Source organism: Elephas maximus, chromosome 6 (genome assembly GCF_024166365.1).
Source record: "Elephas maximus indicus isolate mEleMax1 chromosome 6, mEleMax1 primary haplotype, whole genome shotgun sequence".
In the NCBI taxonomy this organism is placed as follows: domain Eukaryota; kingdom Metazoa; phylum Chordata; class Mammalia; order Proboscidea; family Elephantidae; genus Elephas; species Elephas maximus.
This window is the reverse complement of record NC_064824.1, coordinates 117561978-117578889: the sequence shown is the minus strand read 5'-3', so window position 1 is coordinate 117578889 and position 16912 is coordinate 117561978. Positions and strand designations below refer to the sequence as shown.

The window sequence follows — 16912 nt, the reverse complement described above, 5'->3', positions numbered from 1 at the left end:
CAACACATGGGGTCGCTATGAGTTGGAACTGACTCTGCAGGCGATGGATTTGGTTCTTTTTGTTTTCTGGGTGGTTGCAGGGCAGGGCACGTGTCTTGGCCCCTTCCTTCCTCCAGGTAGAGGTAGCTCACAGCCTGACAAGGGGGCACAGGCTAGACACCAGCTGCCCATGCCCCCTTGACTGGGGAGTGGTGGAGGAGCAAGGCCGAGGGGGAGGGGCTCCCCTGGGGCAGAACCAGGTATGGGACAGTAGAGGTGCCAATCCAAGGCCAGTGAAGAAGACAAGGCATGGTGCCCACTCCCCTGTATTTGAACCTTCTGGGGCTGTCTCCTGGGTACAGTTCACAGACTGCCCCACCCTGTGACCTGACTCCTCCCTGGTGCCCCACCTGGCCCCACAGGTGAGCGCCCCTTTCCGGATCGAAGTGGGCCCAGACAGTCTGGTCAAAGACCAGGCCTTCTCATGCCGCACAGCCCATGGCATCGTGCCCCCAGGAGAAAGGAAATGTGTGTCTGTGTTCTTCCACCCCGAGACCCTGGACGTCAGAACTATGGACTACGTTGCCATCACGCCCTCTGGATGTGCCTCCCAAACTCTGCTCAAAGTTGTTGGTTTCTGTAGAGGTACTGGCACCCTTAGGATGCTGTACTCCCCAGAGACAAAAGTAGCCTACCCTTAGGATTCTGAAATCTCCTGGCCCGCTTTTATTTTTTGTTTGTGGGTTTCTAAGAGCTCTTTGCATGTTGCTCTGCAGTCTGGGTGTCTGCTGCCCCCTGGTGGGCTCAATGAGGAATCACTGGACACCTGAGATTCTGGCGCTGCCGTCACCCCTGGTGATGCTAAAGTTCTGCTCCAGCTGCTGGGGCTCTGGTCTTTCCAGCCTGGCCTTCCATCTCCAGCAGGGGCTCTTCCTGAGATATCCTTGGGGAGTGGGACACCCCAGCTCTACCCAGGTGGCAGACCCACTCACAGGGCCCCGTCTCCCATGCCAGGTCCAGCTGTGTCCCTGCAGCATGACTGCATCAACTTCAGCTGGATCACCCTAGGGGCACACGCTGAGAAGCCCCTGTGGATTGAGAACAGGGAAGACTGCACGGCCTACTTCCAGTTTGCCATTGACTGCCAGGAGAGCGTCTTCAGCATCAGGCCTGCCTTCGGGACCCTGGCAGGCAAGGCCCGCATGACCCTGCACTGCACCTTCCAGCCCACTCACCCCATCATCTACTTCCGGAAGGTGGCCTGTCTCATCCACCACCAGGTGAGTGGTGGAGGAGCAAGGCCGAGGGGGAGGAGCTCCCCTGGGGCAGAACCAGGTATGGGACAGTAGAGGTGCCAATCCAAGGCCAGTGAAGAAGACAAGGCATGATGCCCACTCCCCTGTATTTGAACCTTCTGGGGCTGTCTGCCTGAGCATTTCCTCTTCCAGGGGCACATGAGGGCTCACTCTGAGCCGGTGAGGGTACCAATCTTGTCTTGACTGCTGCGGGGCCAGGGATGTTTCTGCTGCTGCTATTGGGGTGGGGAGTGTGAGGTTTGGGCTTTACCCCACAAAGGATGTGCTGGCAGAGGGCTTTGACATTAGGACTTCAACCCAGGTCCCTAAGGTTGTACAAGCTGTGCCCTGACCACAGAATCTGGCCAGGGGCGTGGTTGGGGGCTGAAATCCAGCTCATGCTCTACCCCCGCTTGGTGTGCCCAGGCATGGGGCTGCATCTGCCTGCTCAGAGGAGGGGGGGGTTCCTAACGCTTATGAAGATGCAGCATGGCTGGGCAGGCTCTGAGTGGCAGGAAGGACACAGAGCAGAGGGAAGGCCCGATGAAGTTGCCCCCATCCCTCACTCTCTCCTCCCCTAGGGAAGGCCTGAGTTCTGCATTCTCAGGCCTCTTGTCTGGCAGTAGGATGGGCAGTAGAATGCCCAGGAGGAGGGGGGAGAGTGCACCACGGCTGAGTGCCCTAGAGGGCTGGGCGCTGTTCTAGGTCCTGAGCTTCCCCGGCTCCTGTGGTCTCCCTGGGCCGAGCAGCTGTTGGGATACTCACTCAGCCTGCCACCCTGTAGTTTCCACCCTGCCGCCTCTGTCACACTGTCCACCCCCTTCTGTCCTTATTTCTACCACCAGCACCCCTGTTGCCCCCCACCCCTCCCATGCCCTGTCTATCACAACATTGCAGGACCCGGTGTTCCTGGATCTGCTGGGGACCTGCCACTCAGACAACGCCAAGCCAGCCATCCTGAGACCCCAGCACCTGACTTGGTACCGCACACACCTGGCACGGGGCCTGACACTGTACCCTCCAGACATCCTGGGCGCTATGTTGAAGGAGAAGAAGCTGAAGCAGGATAAGAATGGGGCCCTCATGATCCCCAGCGAGGTATGGGTGGACTTTCCAGAGCCCCCTGGGGGCAGGCTCCCTCCCCTCCCTAGGTTCATGCCCCCTTCTGTCTGTAGCATCCCTAGGGTGGTCCTTGCTCCCAGAGCCCGGCAGACGCCATTAGTAGTCGATGGTGACCTGTGTGGAGCTCCTTCAGCCTTTTCCAGAAAGGAGTGTGCAGAAGAGGGGCAGCGGCAGTGAGGAATGGTGGGTGGGCCCCAGCCCCCCACCGTCTCTCTCCACGCAGGACCTGGAGGACAAGCCACCCCAGCGGTACCCTACCATCCCTCCCATGACTGAGTTCTTCTGTGACGGCACCAGCGACATGGCCATCTTCCCCCCACCCGTCAGCATAGAACCCGTTGAGGTGGACTTTGGTGCCTGTCCCAGGCCTGAGATCCCCAACCCTGTCCCCCTGTGCCTGATGAACCACACCAAGGGCAAGATCACTGTGGTTTGGACACACAGGCCGGGCTGTCCCTTCTGGGTGAGCCCGGTCACCTGCGATGTGCCCCCACTCAAGTCCACTGCCCTGCGCCTGCACTTCCTGCCACCACACCCCAATGGCCTGTATGAAGTGGAGCTGGAAGCCTTTGCTGTCTATAAGGTGTTTGCACCTAGAGGGGAGTGGGTTCGCCTGCCCTGGGCCCTGATGTCAGATGGGGTGGGAGGTAGATGCTGTGAGGACCCAGCTGCTCCGTGCCAGGTTTTTCTCACTCCCCTTGTCTTCTTCCAGACATGTGGCCTTTCTTGGCCAAGGGGTTTCTTGGCCCATCTGACTATGTCTCATTCGTATGTGCCCTCCCATCCGCTCCAAAGGGGAAACTCAGCTGGATCAAATTTGGTACACAGGGAATGGCCAAATTTGGCACAAAGATTAAAGTGCAATAAAAATTATTAAAAAAAAAATTTGGCACAAAGGGAGGGGCGCACAGGCTCCCTGGGGCTTCCAGCTGGCTTATCCTCTAGTCCCTGAGGTAGGAAGAGTGGTCCCTCCAAAGGAGCTGTGGCTGTCGTGAGCAAGAGCCAGGTCCTGGGGAACATTGTAGAGGAGGGGCTCCTATGGGGCACATAGGCTGCCCCCAGCCCTGCACGGCCTCTTAGTCCGAGATGTGAGTCTCTACCTTTCTCCTGCCCCATTCCCAGTTGTTTTGTGCCATCCGTATATGACACAGTAGAACTGCCCTATAGGGTCTTCTAGGCTGTAATCTGTATGGGAGTAGATCCCCTGGTCTTTTCTCTCGAGGAGCTGCTGGTGGGTTGGAATTTCCAACCTTTCAGTTAGCAACCGAGTGCTTAACTGTTGTGCTACCAGGGCTCCTTCATCCCCGGTCACTCCTGCCCTTTCTCTTCCTTCTCGTTTCTGCCCACCTGCTGTTGTTCTTTCTCAGTGGCAGGGGGAGGTGCTAGGACAGAGAGAAGAGTAGAACCATGCAGTCAAGATCAAGAGTTACTTACCAGCTATGTGACCCTGGGCAAGTTATTCAATGTCTCTGAGCCCTGGTCTTTCCCTCTGTAAACATGGGGTCATATCCAAAATTTGGGGGAAGTTTCATAACCTTTCATCACCTCTGTTCTAACATCTTTGTAGCTGGAGGTGTGTAGGAATAAGGCTTGGGGACACCTGGGCTTATGGAAGCTGAGTGTGTCAGATTTTGGGGTTATAGACTCTAGACCTGTGCTGTCCCAGACAGCAGCCAGCAGCCACATGTGGCTACTGAGCGCTTGAAATGCCACTGGTCTAAAACTGAGAAGCGCTGTAAGTGTAAAATAGACCCTGAATTTCGAAGACCTAGTACAAAAAGAAGAATGCAGAATATCCCCTACCCAAGTTTTACGTAATGATTGCATGTTAAAACGATAAAGATTTTTGGATCCATTGGGTTAAATAAACACATTATTAAAATTAATTTCACTTATTTTACTGTGGCTACTGGAAGGTTTACAGTTACACTGATGGCTGGCACCGTGGCCCGCATTATATTTCTGTTGGACAGTGCTTCTGTAGACACATTGCTAGTGGATGAATGCCGCTTTCAGGTCCACCCTTCTGGCCCAGCCCCACCCTCCTCCAGGGATTGATGGGAGCATTAAAGAGAGCGTTTGCCTAGTGCCTCTGGGCCTGGCACACGCATGAGGGCTGTGTTAGGCCGTTGTTCTCCATGCCCTCTTCCCAGGGAGAGCCTTCCCGACTGTGCCCAGTGTGGGACTCCTGCAGAATGGGGGCAGGGTGGGTGCCACCAGGGCTGGACCCAGGACTCTATGCTTTCTCCATGGCTCTGACCCCCAGGTCCTGCAGAATTACAGTAACATTGAGGAGAACTGCACGGTGTGCCCTTCCTGGTGTCTGACTCTGCGGGCACGAGGCCACAGCTACTATCCTGCCTTCGAGCACCACATCCCCCAGTACTCCCTGGATGCCCCCAAGGTGAGCAGGGCCCCACTGCAGAAGGAGGTAGAGCCAGAGAGCCGCCTTCCACCTTGGCCTACAGATTCCCTTCCTCCCCCATCCCCCAGCCTCAGAAACATATCCCCACATGTTCCCTGGCCATCCCTTCCTCCCCCAGCCAGCCCCTGGGCTCTGGGCCAGCCCAGGACTCTTTCCTGGGACAGACTCTGGGGCTGGGAGAAGACATGAAGGGCCCAGCAATCTCGGGCCGGGACAGCCGGCTCCTCGCTGCTCCATCTGAAACACTCATCTGGCCTTCTTGTACTGAAGTTTAAAACTCTCCAGCACCTTCATGGGCCTGTGCCATTTACTGGGCGCCTGGTACCCCAGGGCCTGGACTAGGCCCTAGGGAGACAACACACACACCAGGAGTCTTGCCCTTGGGAGCGCCCAGCCCTGCGGCGAGGCAGCGCTGGCCCTTGGCTTAGGTCCCTTCCTAGGGAGTCGTAACTCCCAGGTCTCTCCCAAGGGTCTCTGGAGGCCCCATCTGACCCTAGAAGCAGGGTAACATAAAAACCAAAAAACCAAACCCGTTGCTGTAGAGTTGATTCTGATTCACAGGGATCCTGTAGGACAGAGTAGAATTGCCCCATAGAGTTTCCAAGGAACAGCTGGTGGATTTGAACTGCGGACCTTTTGGTTAGCAGCTGAGCTCTTAACCACTGCATCACCAGGGCTCACGGCTCCCCCCACCAGCCATATTTCTGCCCTGAAATCCAAACCTATACCATCCACAAGGGTTGCCCCCCCACCTGCTGACTGCAAGGTCCTGAGGTGTCTCCTGGCCAACTCCTCCACCCTCTTCAGGGCCTTCATGCAGCGTCTGGGCCACGTGGCTCCCAGGCTGACCCATGCGTGCACGAGGCTGCTCCAGCTGGTTGGGAACTTAGGTTAGGAGGTGCGGCTTGTGCTTTGTAGCCTATTCAACTCTAGCCAAGTGCTGGTGCACCCTTCATGCTTAAAGCGAGTATTTGGGTGCTGGGATTGCAGGGGTTTTCCTTTCTCAAAGTGGGGCTCTCCTCATCTACCTTAATCAGAATCATCTAGGAGCTGCTTACCCCAGAGCTTCTGGACCAGGATCTCTGAAAACGGGTCCTCCAAAGGGTGATTAGAGTATGCTCTAAGATGAAAAAAGCTTCTAGTCCAATGTTAAGGAGGGGCCTTAGAGGCCTGAGTGTCCCAGGGGCCTGTTTCTGTGGCCACCCTGTCTTGTCTCCCTGTCTGAAGGTCTCTGGAGAACAGAAGCATTCCTGGGTGCCAGGGTGCAGCCTCCCTCAATTCCTCACTCCCAGGGTGTTGAGTGGGAGGCATGGAACCATCTAGGATCTCCGTGGAGACAGCCCCACCCAGGTCCACAGACACTTCCTGGGGGGAGCAGAGATATGAGCAGAAGTCCATCTCTGCTCTTCTCTCCCACCCCTAGCTATTTCCTGCTGTGTCTTCTGGGGAGCCCTCCTACCGCAGCCTGCTCCTCCTCAACAAAGGTCCCATGCTGATGACCTTCAACCTGGCCCCCAAAAGCAGCTCAGACATCATCCTGCGACCCAGCTCCGGCCTCGTGGCCCCTGGAGCCCACCAGATCCTCCTTATCTGCACCTACCCCAAGGGTAACTCCTGGAAGCAGCACCTTTTCTACCTGCAGTTCAATTTCTGCCCCCAGTATATCAAGGTAGGGAGTTGGGTCCTTGGGAGTGGGGCTCCCTTTTCAAAGCCACTTTCTAGAGCTGGCCTCACAGGCTCTCCTAAAGGAGCCAAAGGGCCACTCCCACTCCAGGAAGAGAACCCCCAGCCACATCTGGGAACAGCTCTCCCATAGGTCAGGGCCCTACCTGTCCACCTCTTGGGACCTGGGACCAGAAAAAAGGGATGCAGGGGCCCCCAATGGAAGGAGCTGGGGGGGGGCCAACAAAAAGCTCGTACCTGTGGTTGGTGGAAGGTTGTTTAGGCAGCTAGGGCCAGGCCAGGGATAGGACCTGGGGTGCCAGATCTCGCCCCATAAAGTGGTCACTATGTCCTTTCTTAGTCCTTGGGTTCTTTTCAAGAATCATCCCCTGGGTCAGTCGCTACCCACTCTGCCTTCAACAGAAGCTGTCCATGCCCAGGCTGGAGGAGAGCCTTCTGGTGCCCACCATGGGTTCCTGAGTGTTTGGGGGGAGTCAAGGCTGCAGGGTGAGGTCGGGGCACCACCACCCGCTCCCCTTGCCTCAGGAGGTGAGCATGCAGAGCCGCGAGGAGCCATTGCAGCTGAAGCTGGACACCTGTAAGAGTGTCTTCTTCAAGCCCACCTGGGTGGGCTGCTCCTCCACCAGCCCCTTCCCCCTGCGCAACCCCTCTCGTCTGCCCCTGGAGTTTGAGTGGAGGGTCTCTGAGCAGCACCGCAAGATGCTGGCTGTCCAGCCTGCCCGGGGACTCATCCAGCCCAATGAGAACATTGTGAGTGCCCTTCCCCACAGCTAGGGGCTGGGGAAAAGGGTGCCTACCAGGGACCAGGCATGGTATGTGCACCCTCCCATTCAATCCACAGTCCCTGCCCCACAATCTTATGAGTAGGTGTTATAATTACCATTATCATCGCCCCTATTTTACAAAGAAGAATTGAGACTTGTAGAGAAAGAGCCAAATACTAAGATCCTAAGTTAGGAGGTACAGAGCTGGGACTTGGACCCAGCCTTCTGACTCCAGGGCCCCTGGGTATGTCCATTCTTGATCCATCATCCCCAAAGCTATGAGGTCATGGGGTGGATGGCTAGGAGCAGCTGGCTTTGGAGCCAAATGTTGGCTGTGGGGCGAGGAACAGGGCTCCCAGAGGCCACAGCGGAAGTCTTAAAAGGGATTGGAGTTTGGCCACAAGATAGCAGACCTGACCTATGGCCTTATAGACTAGTTGGAGAGGCCAAACCTGGGACAAGAACCACCACACAAGGTGTCTGTAAGAGCCCAGGGAGCAGGTGCTGGGGAGGCAAGAGGTGACACAGACTCTGAGTCAGCCTCGGAGGGTCTACACCCCAGCTCCAACCCTCACCCTAGGCAAGTTAGCCCACTTCTCTGAGTCTCCAGTGTCTCATCAGAAAACAAAGCATGGGAACCATAGTGCTTACCTCATGGGGATATAAGGTTGTGGGGCTTAGGGAGCTAGCATGATATACAGTAAAGTGCGTGGAGCGGGGTAAATAGAAAGGGGCTCGATCCCCTGCAGTGGGACCGCAGAGGGTCAGGAGCCTGGGCTAGGCTTCCAGGAGACACCCATTCAAGGAGCGTCTCTGTGACCCTAGACCCTGACATGGACCTTCAGCCCTTTGGAGGAGACCAAGTACCTGTTCCGAGTGGGGATGTGGGTCTGGGAAGCTGGCCTGCCACCAAACACCAAACCCCCTGCCACCACCCACTACATGCTGCGGCTGGTGGGCGTGGGCATCACCAGCAGCCTTTCAGTGAGTGGGAGAGCCCTGGTGGGTTGGTGGGGAAAAGGATGGGCCCAGGGCACATGTGGGAGGGAGGACCCCTGGGTGCCTGACTCCAAGAGGGCCTGGGGTGGGAGCCAGACCCCTGCACCTGCCCTGCTCTGAGACCTCCCACCCCAGGGGCTGACTCTGGCCCCCAGGTGAAGGAGCAGGAGCTGGACTTTGGGAACGTGCTGGTGCACAGCAAGCAGTCCAGGTTTCTGGTGCTCCTGAACAATGGCAACTGTGCCCTCTACTACCGCCTGTTCCTGGAGCAGTCCAGCCCTGAGGTCGTCAGCAATGACCCCCTCGGTACTCAGGCTTGGGCTGGGCGGGTAGAGGCAGGGTGGACACAGGTTAAGACTAGGGTTTGGGGTGAGGCAGGGCAGGGTTTAAGACCTGGTGCTTCTGCTTCCTAGATATATGGCATCGGGCAGGTGACTCTCCTTTCTGGGTCTCAGCTTCCTCATCTGTGAAATGGGGCTGCTGGCGGCACCTATTTTACAGGCTGCTACCTTTCGTTGGTGGTATTAGGTGGAGGAAGGAAACCCTGGTAGCATAGTGGTTAAGAGCTACGGCTGCTAATCAAAAAGGTCAGCAGTTCGAATCCACCAGGCGCTCCTTGGAAACCACATGGGGCAGTTCTACTCTGTCCTATAGGGTCGCTATGAGTCGGACTTGACGGCAACGGGTTTTTGATTTGGTAGGTGGAGGAAAGTGCTTATCAAGTAACAATGACATTGAGAAGTGTGGCTCCTCTGTCTTGGGCTGGAGGAGGGACTCTGTTCCCCGTGTCCTGGCTCAGGGCCTGTCTTCAGCCAGTTCTCTGCTGGCCCAGGGGAGGATGTAGAGGAAGAAACAGGAGAAGAAGCTGGGCCTCCCCTATACTGGGGACCTCCTTTGCCCCCTGACTCTCCCCACTCCCCAACCCCGGGTCATCCCTGAGCAGATCTGCAGCTGGAACGGACAGAGGGGTGCATGCCACCCCGTTCCCAAGACAACATCAGCCTGATTGCCTACCCCAAGCACCAGGCCCGGTACTCCTGGACCATCAGCTACTCGCTCCTCTCCCACAGAGGTACCTGGGCCACCTTACCTGGCGTAGAGAGACAGGAGCAGGGGAGAGCAAGAGGGAAGGGGAGTGCTGTGTGAGGTGGGGTGGGGGTGCTGAGGGTCAAGACGGCACTAGCAGAGTGGGTGGGAGTGTGCGAGGGTGCACCCTGCATGTCTGGTGCGTGTGCCACACACACCATGTCTGTCCGTGGGAGTGTCTCTGTGTGTGCCTGATCTGTGGAGGGCTCATGGTAAAGGGCTAGGGGCTGCCCTATTGATTTATTGTGTGATTTTAGACAAGCCTTCAGCCTCCCCTCTGTAAAATGGCATTGTTTGGAGCCTGCTGGTGGTTGGCAGCAGCCTGTCCTCTGCTGCCAGGGCAGAACAGACCCAGAGTTAAGGGTGTGGACTCTGGAGCCAGGCTATCTGGAATTGGATCCTGGCTCCAGTGCTTATTAGCTATGTAACCTCAGCAAATTATTTTGCCTCTGTGCATCTCAGTTTCCTCATCTGGAAAAGGGGGCTAATAATAGCACAGGACCAGGCCGTGTTTTGTTGTGTAATACATAGGGTCACTATGAGTCGGAACCGACTCAATGGCACCTAACAACAACAACAATAGCACGCAGGCAACAAAAAGGAATGAAGTATTGATACATGCCACAACATGCCTGAACCCTGAAAACATTATCCTAAGTGAAAGAAGCCAGACACAAAAGGCCATGTATTGTATGATACCATTTATATGAAATGTTCAGAAAAGGCAAATCTGTAGAAACAGAAAGTAATGAGCGGTCCCCAGGGCCTGGGAGGAGGGAGGAGTGGGGAACGACAGCTAATGGATATGAGGTTTCTTTTTGGGGTGATGAAAACAGACTCAGATTAGATGGCGGTAATGGTTGCTCAACTCTGAGAATGTACTAAAAATCACTGAATTGTACGATTCGATTGATGCGTTTTATGGCATGTAAATTATGCCTCAATGAAGCTGTAATTTAAAAAATTAGTTTGAGAAAAATAGCAGTGCCCATTAAATGCAGTAACGTGAGTAAAGCACTGAGGGCAATGCCTGACATGTAGAAAGTTCCAGACCTGGGTTGGCTGTGGTTGGAGATGCTCCAGAGCCCCAGAGACATCTGCTGCTCCTGGCTGGGGTCTGGGAGCAGTTTGCCCAGGGGTCCGGCACCCTCAGCCGGCATGTCCCCCCAGGGCTAGAAGATGAGTGCACGTCTCTTTTCCACACCGCCTCCCCAGATAATAAGGCTGGGGAGAAGCAGGAGCTGTGTCGCATTTCCCTGGTGGCCGTGTACCCCCTACTCTCTATCCTGGACATCTGTGCCATGGGCAGTGCCGAGGGCATCTCTCGGAAGCACCTGTGGCACCTCTTCTCCCTGGACATGCTCAACAGTTACTTGGAGCGCGACCCCACCCCCTGGGAGCTCACCTACAAGGTGCCCACGCGGCACAGGTGAGCTGGGCCTGGACGAATGGCGGGGCCTATCTGAAGGTGTTCTTGCCGCTTTCTGTCTGCACTCCCAGCCCCCCACCCTGTCCAAGCAGTAGCTCCCCATCTCTTTGGAGAGGAGGGAACTCCAGACTCCTGCCCATCCCTGAAGGGTTTGGCTTGGAATCTGATATGGTGACCCACCCCTGTCCCCTGAAGTCCCAGATTCTCCAATTCCCACCTGTATGGGTGGGTACCCAAGCCAGCCAGGCCTGGGAGACCCCACTCTGAACCCATCCATCCCTGCTCACTGGCTGCCTCGGAATCTGTTTCTCTGCTTTGTTTAAACAGCACGAGCCAGATCCCCCCCATCTTCACCCCTTTGAAGCTGGATTTCAATTTTGGAGCCGCGCCACTCGAAGCCCCACCCTCTGTGGTGCTCCTGGCCCTGAAGAACAGCGGGCTGGTGCCCCTGGACTGGTATGGCTGCCCGAAGGGGATCCGGGGGGCCAGAGAGACAGGTGCCTGGAGGCTGGGAGGGTGGAAAGCTGCCTTCTCTTGCTAGTGGTAGACATGGCTGTCTGATGTCTCCTACTGACGGGACTGGGGAGGCCAGTTGTGGGCTGGGGTCACCGAGCAGGGAAGCTCTGAACAGCTGTTTTCTCGGGGCCTGGGACCTGTCACTGGCTGAGATGTGTCCATAGGCCCAGAAGAGCCGGAATCGCCCTTCTAAGGGCATAGTCACCTTAATCACTCTATGAGTAAGACGTACTCCTTGAGCATTTGCAACAGGCCAGGCCCTGTGCTTCGCAAGGCTTTTCTCCTCCAATCCTCTGAAAATCCTCCTCTCCTGACCCTTTCGTAGACAGGGACACTGAGGGTCAGCGAGATCAAGGACTCAGCCAAGGCCTCTAAGCTATTAGTGGGCTGAAACCAGTTGCCATCGAGTCGATTCTGGCTCATGGTGACCCCATATGTGTCAGAGTAGAACTGTGATCTGTAGGGTTTTCAATCGCTGATTTTTTGGAAGTAGATAGTCAGGCCTTTCTTCCAAGGTGCCTCTGGGTGGACTCAAACCGCCAGCCTTCCCATTAGTTAACCATTTGCCCCACCCAGAGACTCTTCCAGGTTCAAACCCAGATTTGTCCCATTCTACAGCCCCCTAAAGGAGCTCTGGTGGCACAGTGGTTAAGCACTCAGCTGCTAACCAGAAGATCAGCAATTCGAACCCACCAGCTACTCCACAGGAGGAAGATATGGCAGTCTGTTTCCATAAAGATTTGCAGCCTTGGAAACCCTATGGGACAGTTCTACTCTGTCCTACAGGGTCATTATGGGTTGGAATTGACTCAACAGCAAAGGGTTTTTATTTGTTTGTTTAGAGCTCTTAAACCAGTTAGCCAGCAAGGAAGGGTCAAGTTGCTCCTGTGTACCTGGTGCTGTGCTAGGTGCTAGGCCCGACGCTGAGTCTCAGTTCAGTGGGAGCCAGGCCTGGAATGGAGAGTGGAGGGTCTGGGTAGGGGCATAGGCAGGGACCTGCTGCCCCGGAGCCAGTTTCAGTGGAAGTGCCACAGAGGGGCCACAGCAGAGCAAAGCCGAGCAGGGCTGTAGGAAGAAGGGTCCCGGCCCGCCAGATTGACCCCTGGTTGCCCCCGGACAGGCTCCACCTCTCCAGCCTGGAAACCTGATCCACCAGCTGGCCTGTCCTGCCCTCAACTTCCCTCCCACTGCTTGTGCCCAGTAAACATCCTGCTCAACGCCAGGGTATTTTGTTGTCCTTCCTCCCTGCTTCCACCACGTGCCTTGGTTTCCTAGTAAACTTTCTTTTGGTGACTTCCAACTTTGCTTGACTCAACAGAGGTGAAAAAGAAGTGTCCTTGCCTGGGTCAGGCTGGGAGAGGGAGTCAAGAGCCCCACCTGAGCATGGCAGGAGTGGACGAGAGTGAGAATATGCAGGGTGGGGGCGGGGAACCCCTGTCATCTCAGAAGTCTTCCTGCCGGAAGACAGTCTTGAGGTGTGCAGCGGTGAAGGTGGGGCGGGGGCTGGATCCTCAAGTATCCAGTGGTGGCCTTCTTTCTCTCTGAATTGTTCCGCCGCTCCCTATGGTGGAGAGACATGGGAAAGCTGGCTCCTGTCCGGGAAGAGCGGGACTGTGAGTAACGAGGGTTCCCACCCTAAATAACTGAGGAGCTTGGCAGAGCTGTTGGCCCTGCGCTCTGGCTCTGCCATTAACTGGGGCTCTCAGAATGGGCTGGGAGCCAGGCCCTGTGGGGCTAGGGGGAGGAGGGACAGGCACAGCGCTGTGTCCTGGAACAGTATGGGGTGTTCTGGTGGGCTGCGGCTCTGGTCACTCTGTGGAGAGGGTCCAGGCATGGGACACTGAGGTGGTAGGAGACCTGGGCAGCGTGCCAGCTGAGCTGGTGCATTGGTCAGGAGCTGATCTGAGGCACAGGGAGGCTGTCCGTGCTGCTTCCAGGATTTTGAGCACAGGGAGCCTTCTTTGGAAAGCTGGCCTATCCTAGGTTTTTGTGTTGTTGTTTTCTTTCAATTTCTTAGAAGGCTATTTTTGAAAATCTAACCTGCCTCTGCTGATCTCATAAAGAACAGACCGAGGGATTTGTTCCTGCCAAGGCCAGCAAGAAAAGGGGAGGGTGGACTTGGTCTTGAGGCACAGCAGGCAGGACGGAGTGAGAACCTCAAGGGGCTGGGGGTGTGGGGATATAGAGAGCCACACAGCTGCCCCACGCCCTCCTGGCCACCTCCTTCCAAAGTCTCTGCTCTGCTCAGCCCAGGCTGATGCAGGGCCTTGCATTAAGTTAATGTCATTTGTTCACTTGTTCACTCATTGATTTACTGGACAGACCTTTACTGGGTGCTTTCTAGGTGCAGACCCCGGGCCAGGCCCTCAGAATAGAAACATGGATGAGCCTCAGTCCCTGCCCCCCAGGTCTCTCTGGGGCGGGGACGTATCTGTTGTAGAAGTGCTGGAGGCGGGCACATGGGAAGGGCTTCCTGGAGAAAGCTGCAACAGAGCTCCACCTGCAGTGGTGCTGCCTGGTGAAGGCTGGGCTGTGAGACTGGGCAGGCCCTTGCTGACGGAGGGCCTGGCACATGCACAGTGACAGAGAAGGGCCAGATAGGCTGAGCATCGAGAGAGAGGGCAGCTAGGAAGGAGGCAGCGGCCAGGCCAGGCTTGTTGCTGTTGTTAGTTGCCATCCAGTTGATTCTGACTCATGGCGACCCTATGTGTTACAGAGTAGAACTGCTCCATAGAGTTTTCTTGGCTGAAATCTTAATGGAAGCAGATCACCAAGTCTTTTCTTCCGCAGTGCTGCTGGGTGGGTTCAAACCGCCAACCTTCAGGTTGGCAATCCAGTGCAAAATACTTGCACCACCTAGGGACCTCCAGACCAGGCAAACCAAAACCAAACTCTTTGCCATTGAGTTAATTCCAACTCATAGCTACCCTACAGGACAGAGTAGAACTGCTCCGTAAGGTGTCCAAGGCTGTAACCTTTACTGAAGCAGGCTGCCACATCTTTCTCCCATAGAGTGGCTGGTGGGTTCGAACCACCAACCTCTTGGTTAGCAGCCAAGCACTTAACCACTGTGCCACCAGGGCTCCTTCCAGGCCAGGCAGGGCCTTGGAATCCTCCTGAGAGTTTGCACTTTTTCCTGAGTGCATTGGTGGAATTTAAGGTGGGAATGGGGAGCAAAGGCATGATCTACTTTCAAGACCTGTCACTCTGGGCACTGTGGGAGGAGGGACTAGCAGTAGCCAAGGCTTGAGGCAAGAGGACTGGTTGGGAGGCTACTGCAGGCATCCAGTGGGTAACAGGAAGCTCACACCAGAGGACTGGCAGGGAAGAGGGGATGGAGAATTATTTAGGAGGGAGAAGGTGCAGAAGATGAGGGCAAAGGAGCCATTGAAACTATCTGGAGGACCCCAAAGTAGCAAGATCTTCAATTATGCCACCGATCAATATGCCCCATTAGAAGTACAAAAGTCGTGTATTCACTGTGTCACAAGTCACATGATACAGGAGTGACGGAAGAAAAGTGAGAAGCTCACCAGCTTCTTCGCCAGGTTCAGGCTGCTGGGGTGACCAGGATTGGACGTATGGTTTCCATACCCTTCTCGGCACCCATACGAAACACAGACTCACTTACAGGGTTATTTTTTTCCTCTTTCATTTTTTTTTTTTTTATAGTTATAGCACAATAGTATACATATTACTTCTTGCAAAACATTTTCACTCCAACATTCTATCAATAACATTCTCTTCAGATCGCTACAGATCAATACACGTAGACCTAACTTATTCTTTTTTTATTGTGGCAAAATACATATAAAACAACATTTGCTATTCCAATCACTTTTATGTATACAATTCAGTGACATTATATTCATTATATTGTACTACCAACACCACTCTCCACTTCCAAATTTTCCAACACCCTTAGCAGAAACCGAGTGCTCCCTCCTACCTGTCCCTGGTAACCACTAACAAACTTTCATCTCTAGGCATTTGCTTCTTCTAGATATGTCATATAAATGATACCATACGATATTTGTCCTGTTGTGTCTGAACTTACTTCACTCGGTGTAATATCTTCAAGGTTCATCCACATTGTAGCATGTATCAGGACTTAATTTCTCTATGTGCTGAATAATATTCCATTGTATGTATATACCACATTTTGTTTACCCAGATGTCTGTTGAGGGACACTTGAATTGTTTCCACCTAATTAATTCTTTTTAATAGTTGCATAGTAGTCCATAATATAAAGGAACCCTGGTGTTAAGCACTCAGCTGCTGACTGAAAGGTTGGGAGTTTGAACCCAGCCAGTGGCTCTGTGGAAGACCTGGCGATCCATTCCTTAAAAATGTATTATTATTATTATTAGGTGCTGTTGAGTCACTTCCAACTCATAGCAACCCTTTGTGCAACACAACGATACACCGCCCTGTCCTGCACCATCCTCACGATCGTTACGCTTGAGCCCGTGGTGACAGCCGCCATGTTAGTCCATCTCGTTGAGGGTCTTCCTTCCTTTTGTTGACCCTCTACTTCACCACCATAAAGACTAAATCCTAGGAAATCCATAGGGCAGTTCTACTCTGTCACGTGAGGTCGAAATGAATCAGAATTGACTCAACAGCACCTAACAACAACAACAGTCCCTAATGTGGACGGACCTTAAGTTATTTATCTACCGCTTAATTGGCAGACATTATTTGTTTCCAGTTTTTTTTTTTTTTTGGTCACTACAAAGAAAGTTGTAATAAACATCCATATGTGTGTGTGTGTGTATGCACGTACACACGTGCATTTATTCCTCCAAGTTAGTTCCCCAAAGTGGGAATTCTGAGTCAAAATACACATGCATCTTTTATTTTAACTAATGCTGCCCAAATTCCTCCCAAAAGGTCATAGTAGTTCTCTCTCTCCCTGGCTATGATTGAGGGCATCTGTCCCCTCTAAATTCACCAGCCCTGGAGAGAAATATTTTTCACTTTTCAGAGGTGAAAAAATGTAAGATTGATTCCTCGTGGGAGTTTGAGTTTGCGTTTCCGTGACTCCTGGTAGGCTCTTCAGAGGTTTGTTGGCTGTTTCTGTTTCCTCTTCTGGATGCTGCTCGTTCATACCCCTGCCCAGTTTGCTGGGCCGGCTCTCTGATAGTGAAGGGATTCAACATAGTGGCCCCTTTGTCCCTTGTTTTGTCAGCTATTTAGAGTGCAATACCTACAGTTTGAGGCATTGCAGGATCATCAATTACACGCAGTGAAGCAGCGGCGGTTCAGGGGTAGACTTCTCACCCTCCATGCGGGAGACCCGGGTGTCGATTCCCAGCCGATGCACCTCATGCGTGGCTAACACTCCTCTGTCGTTGGTGTGTTGCTATGATGCTGAACAGCTTTCAGTGGAGCTTCCAGACTAAGATGGACTAGGAAGAAAGGCCTGGTGATCTTCTGAAAATTAGCCAATGGAAACCCTGTGGATGACAACAGTCTGCTCTGCAGCCGATCATGGAGATGGCGCAGGACTGGGCAGCATTCTGTTGTGTTATGCATGGGGTTACCACGAGTAAGAAGCTGACCTGACAGCAGCTCACCAGAACAACAACAATTGTTCGCACAGCCCTGCTT

At 54.2% G+C, this 16912-nt stretch overlaps 1 protein-coding gene across 15 annotated transcripts in view; it reads left to right on the top strand.

The window, feature by feature from the left end:
* Positions 1-16912, top strand: part of CFAP65 (cilia and flagella associated protein 65) — a 53452-nt gene that overhangs the window by 25822 nt on the left and 10718 nt on the right. For 12 of the 15 annotated variants that reach the window (XR_007517965.1, XM_049888209.1, XM_049888210.1 and 9 more), the window contains 12 exons: positions 402-624; positions 994-1259; positions 2172-2372; positions 2620-2979; positions 4663-4800; positions 6245-6490; positions 7030-7254; positions 8094-8270; positions 8423-8573; positions 9211-9339; positions 10569-10782; positions 11110-11238. Coding sequence is in view for 14 of the 15 variants with exons in the window: in XM_049888209.1 (XP_049744166.1) it covers positions 402-624; positions 994-1259; positions 2172-2372; positions 2620-2979; positions 4663-4800; positions 6245-6490; positions 7030-7254; positions 8094-8270; positions 8423-8573; positions 9211-9339; positions 10569-10782; positions 11110-11238 (2459 nt within the window). In the remaining variant the exon portion in view is untranslated. Of the gene's footprint in view, positions 1-401; positions 625-993; positions 1260-2171; positions 2373-2619; positions 2980-4662; positions 4801-6244; positions 6491-6906; positions 7255-8093; positions 8271-8422; positions 8574-9210; positions 9340-10568; positions 10783-11109; positions 11239-16912 lie in introns of those variants that run through there. The other 3 variants (XM_049888214.1, XM_049888212.1, XM_049888220.1) reach the window with 2 other exon arrangements.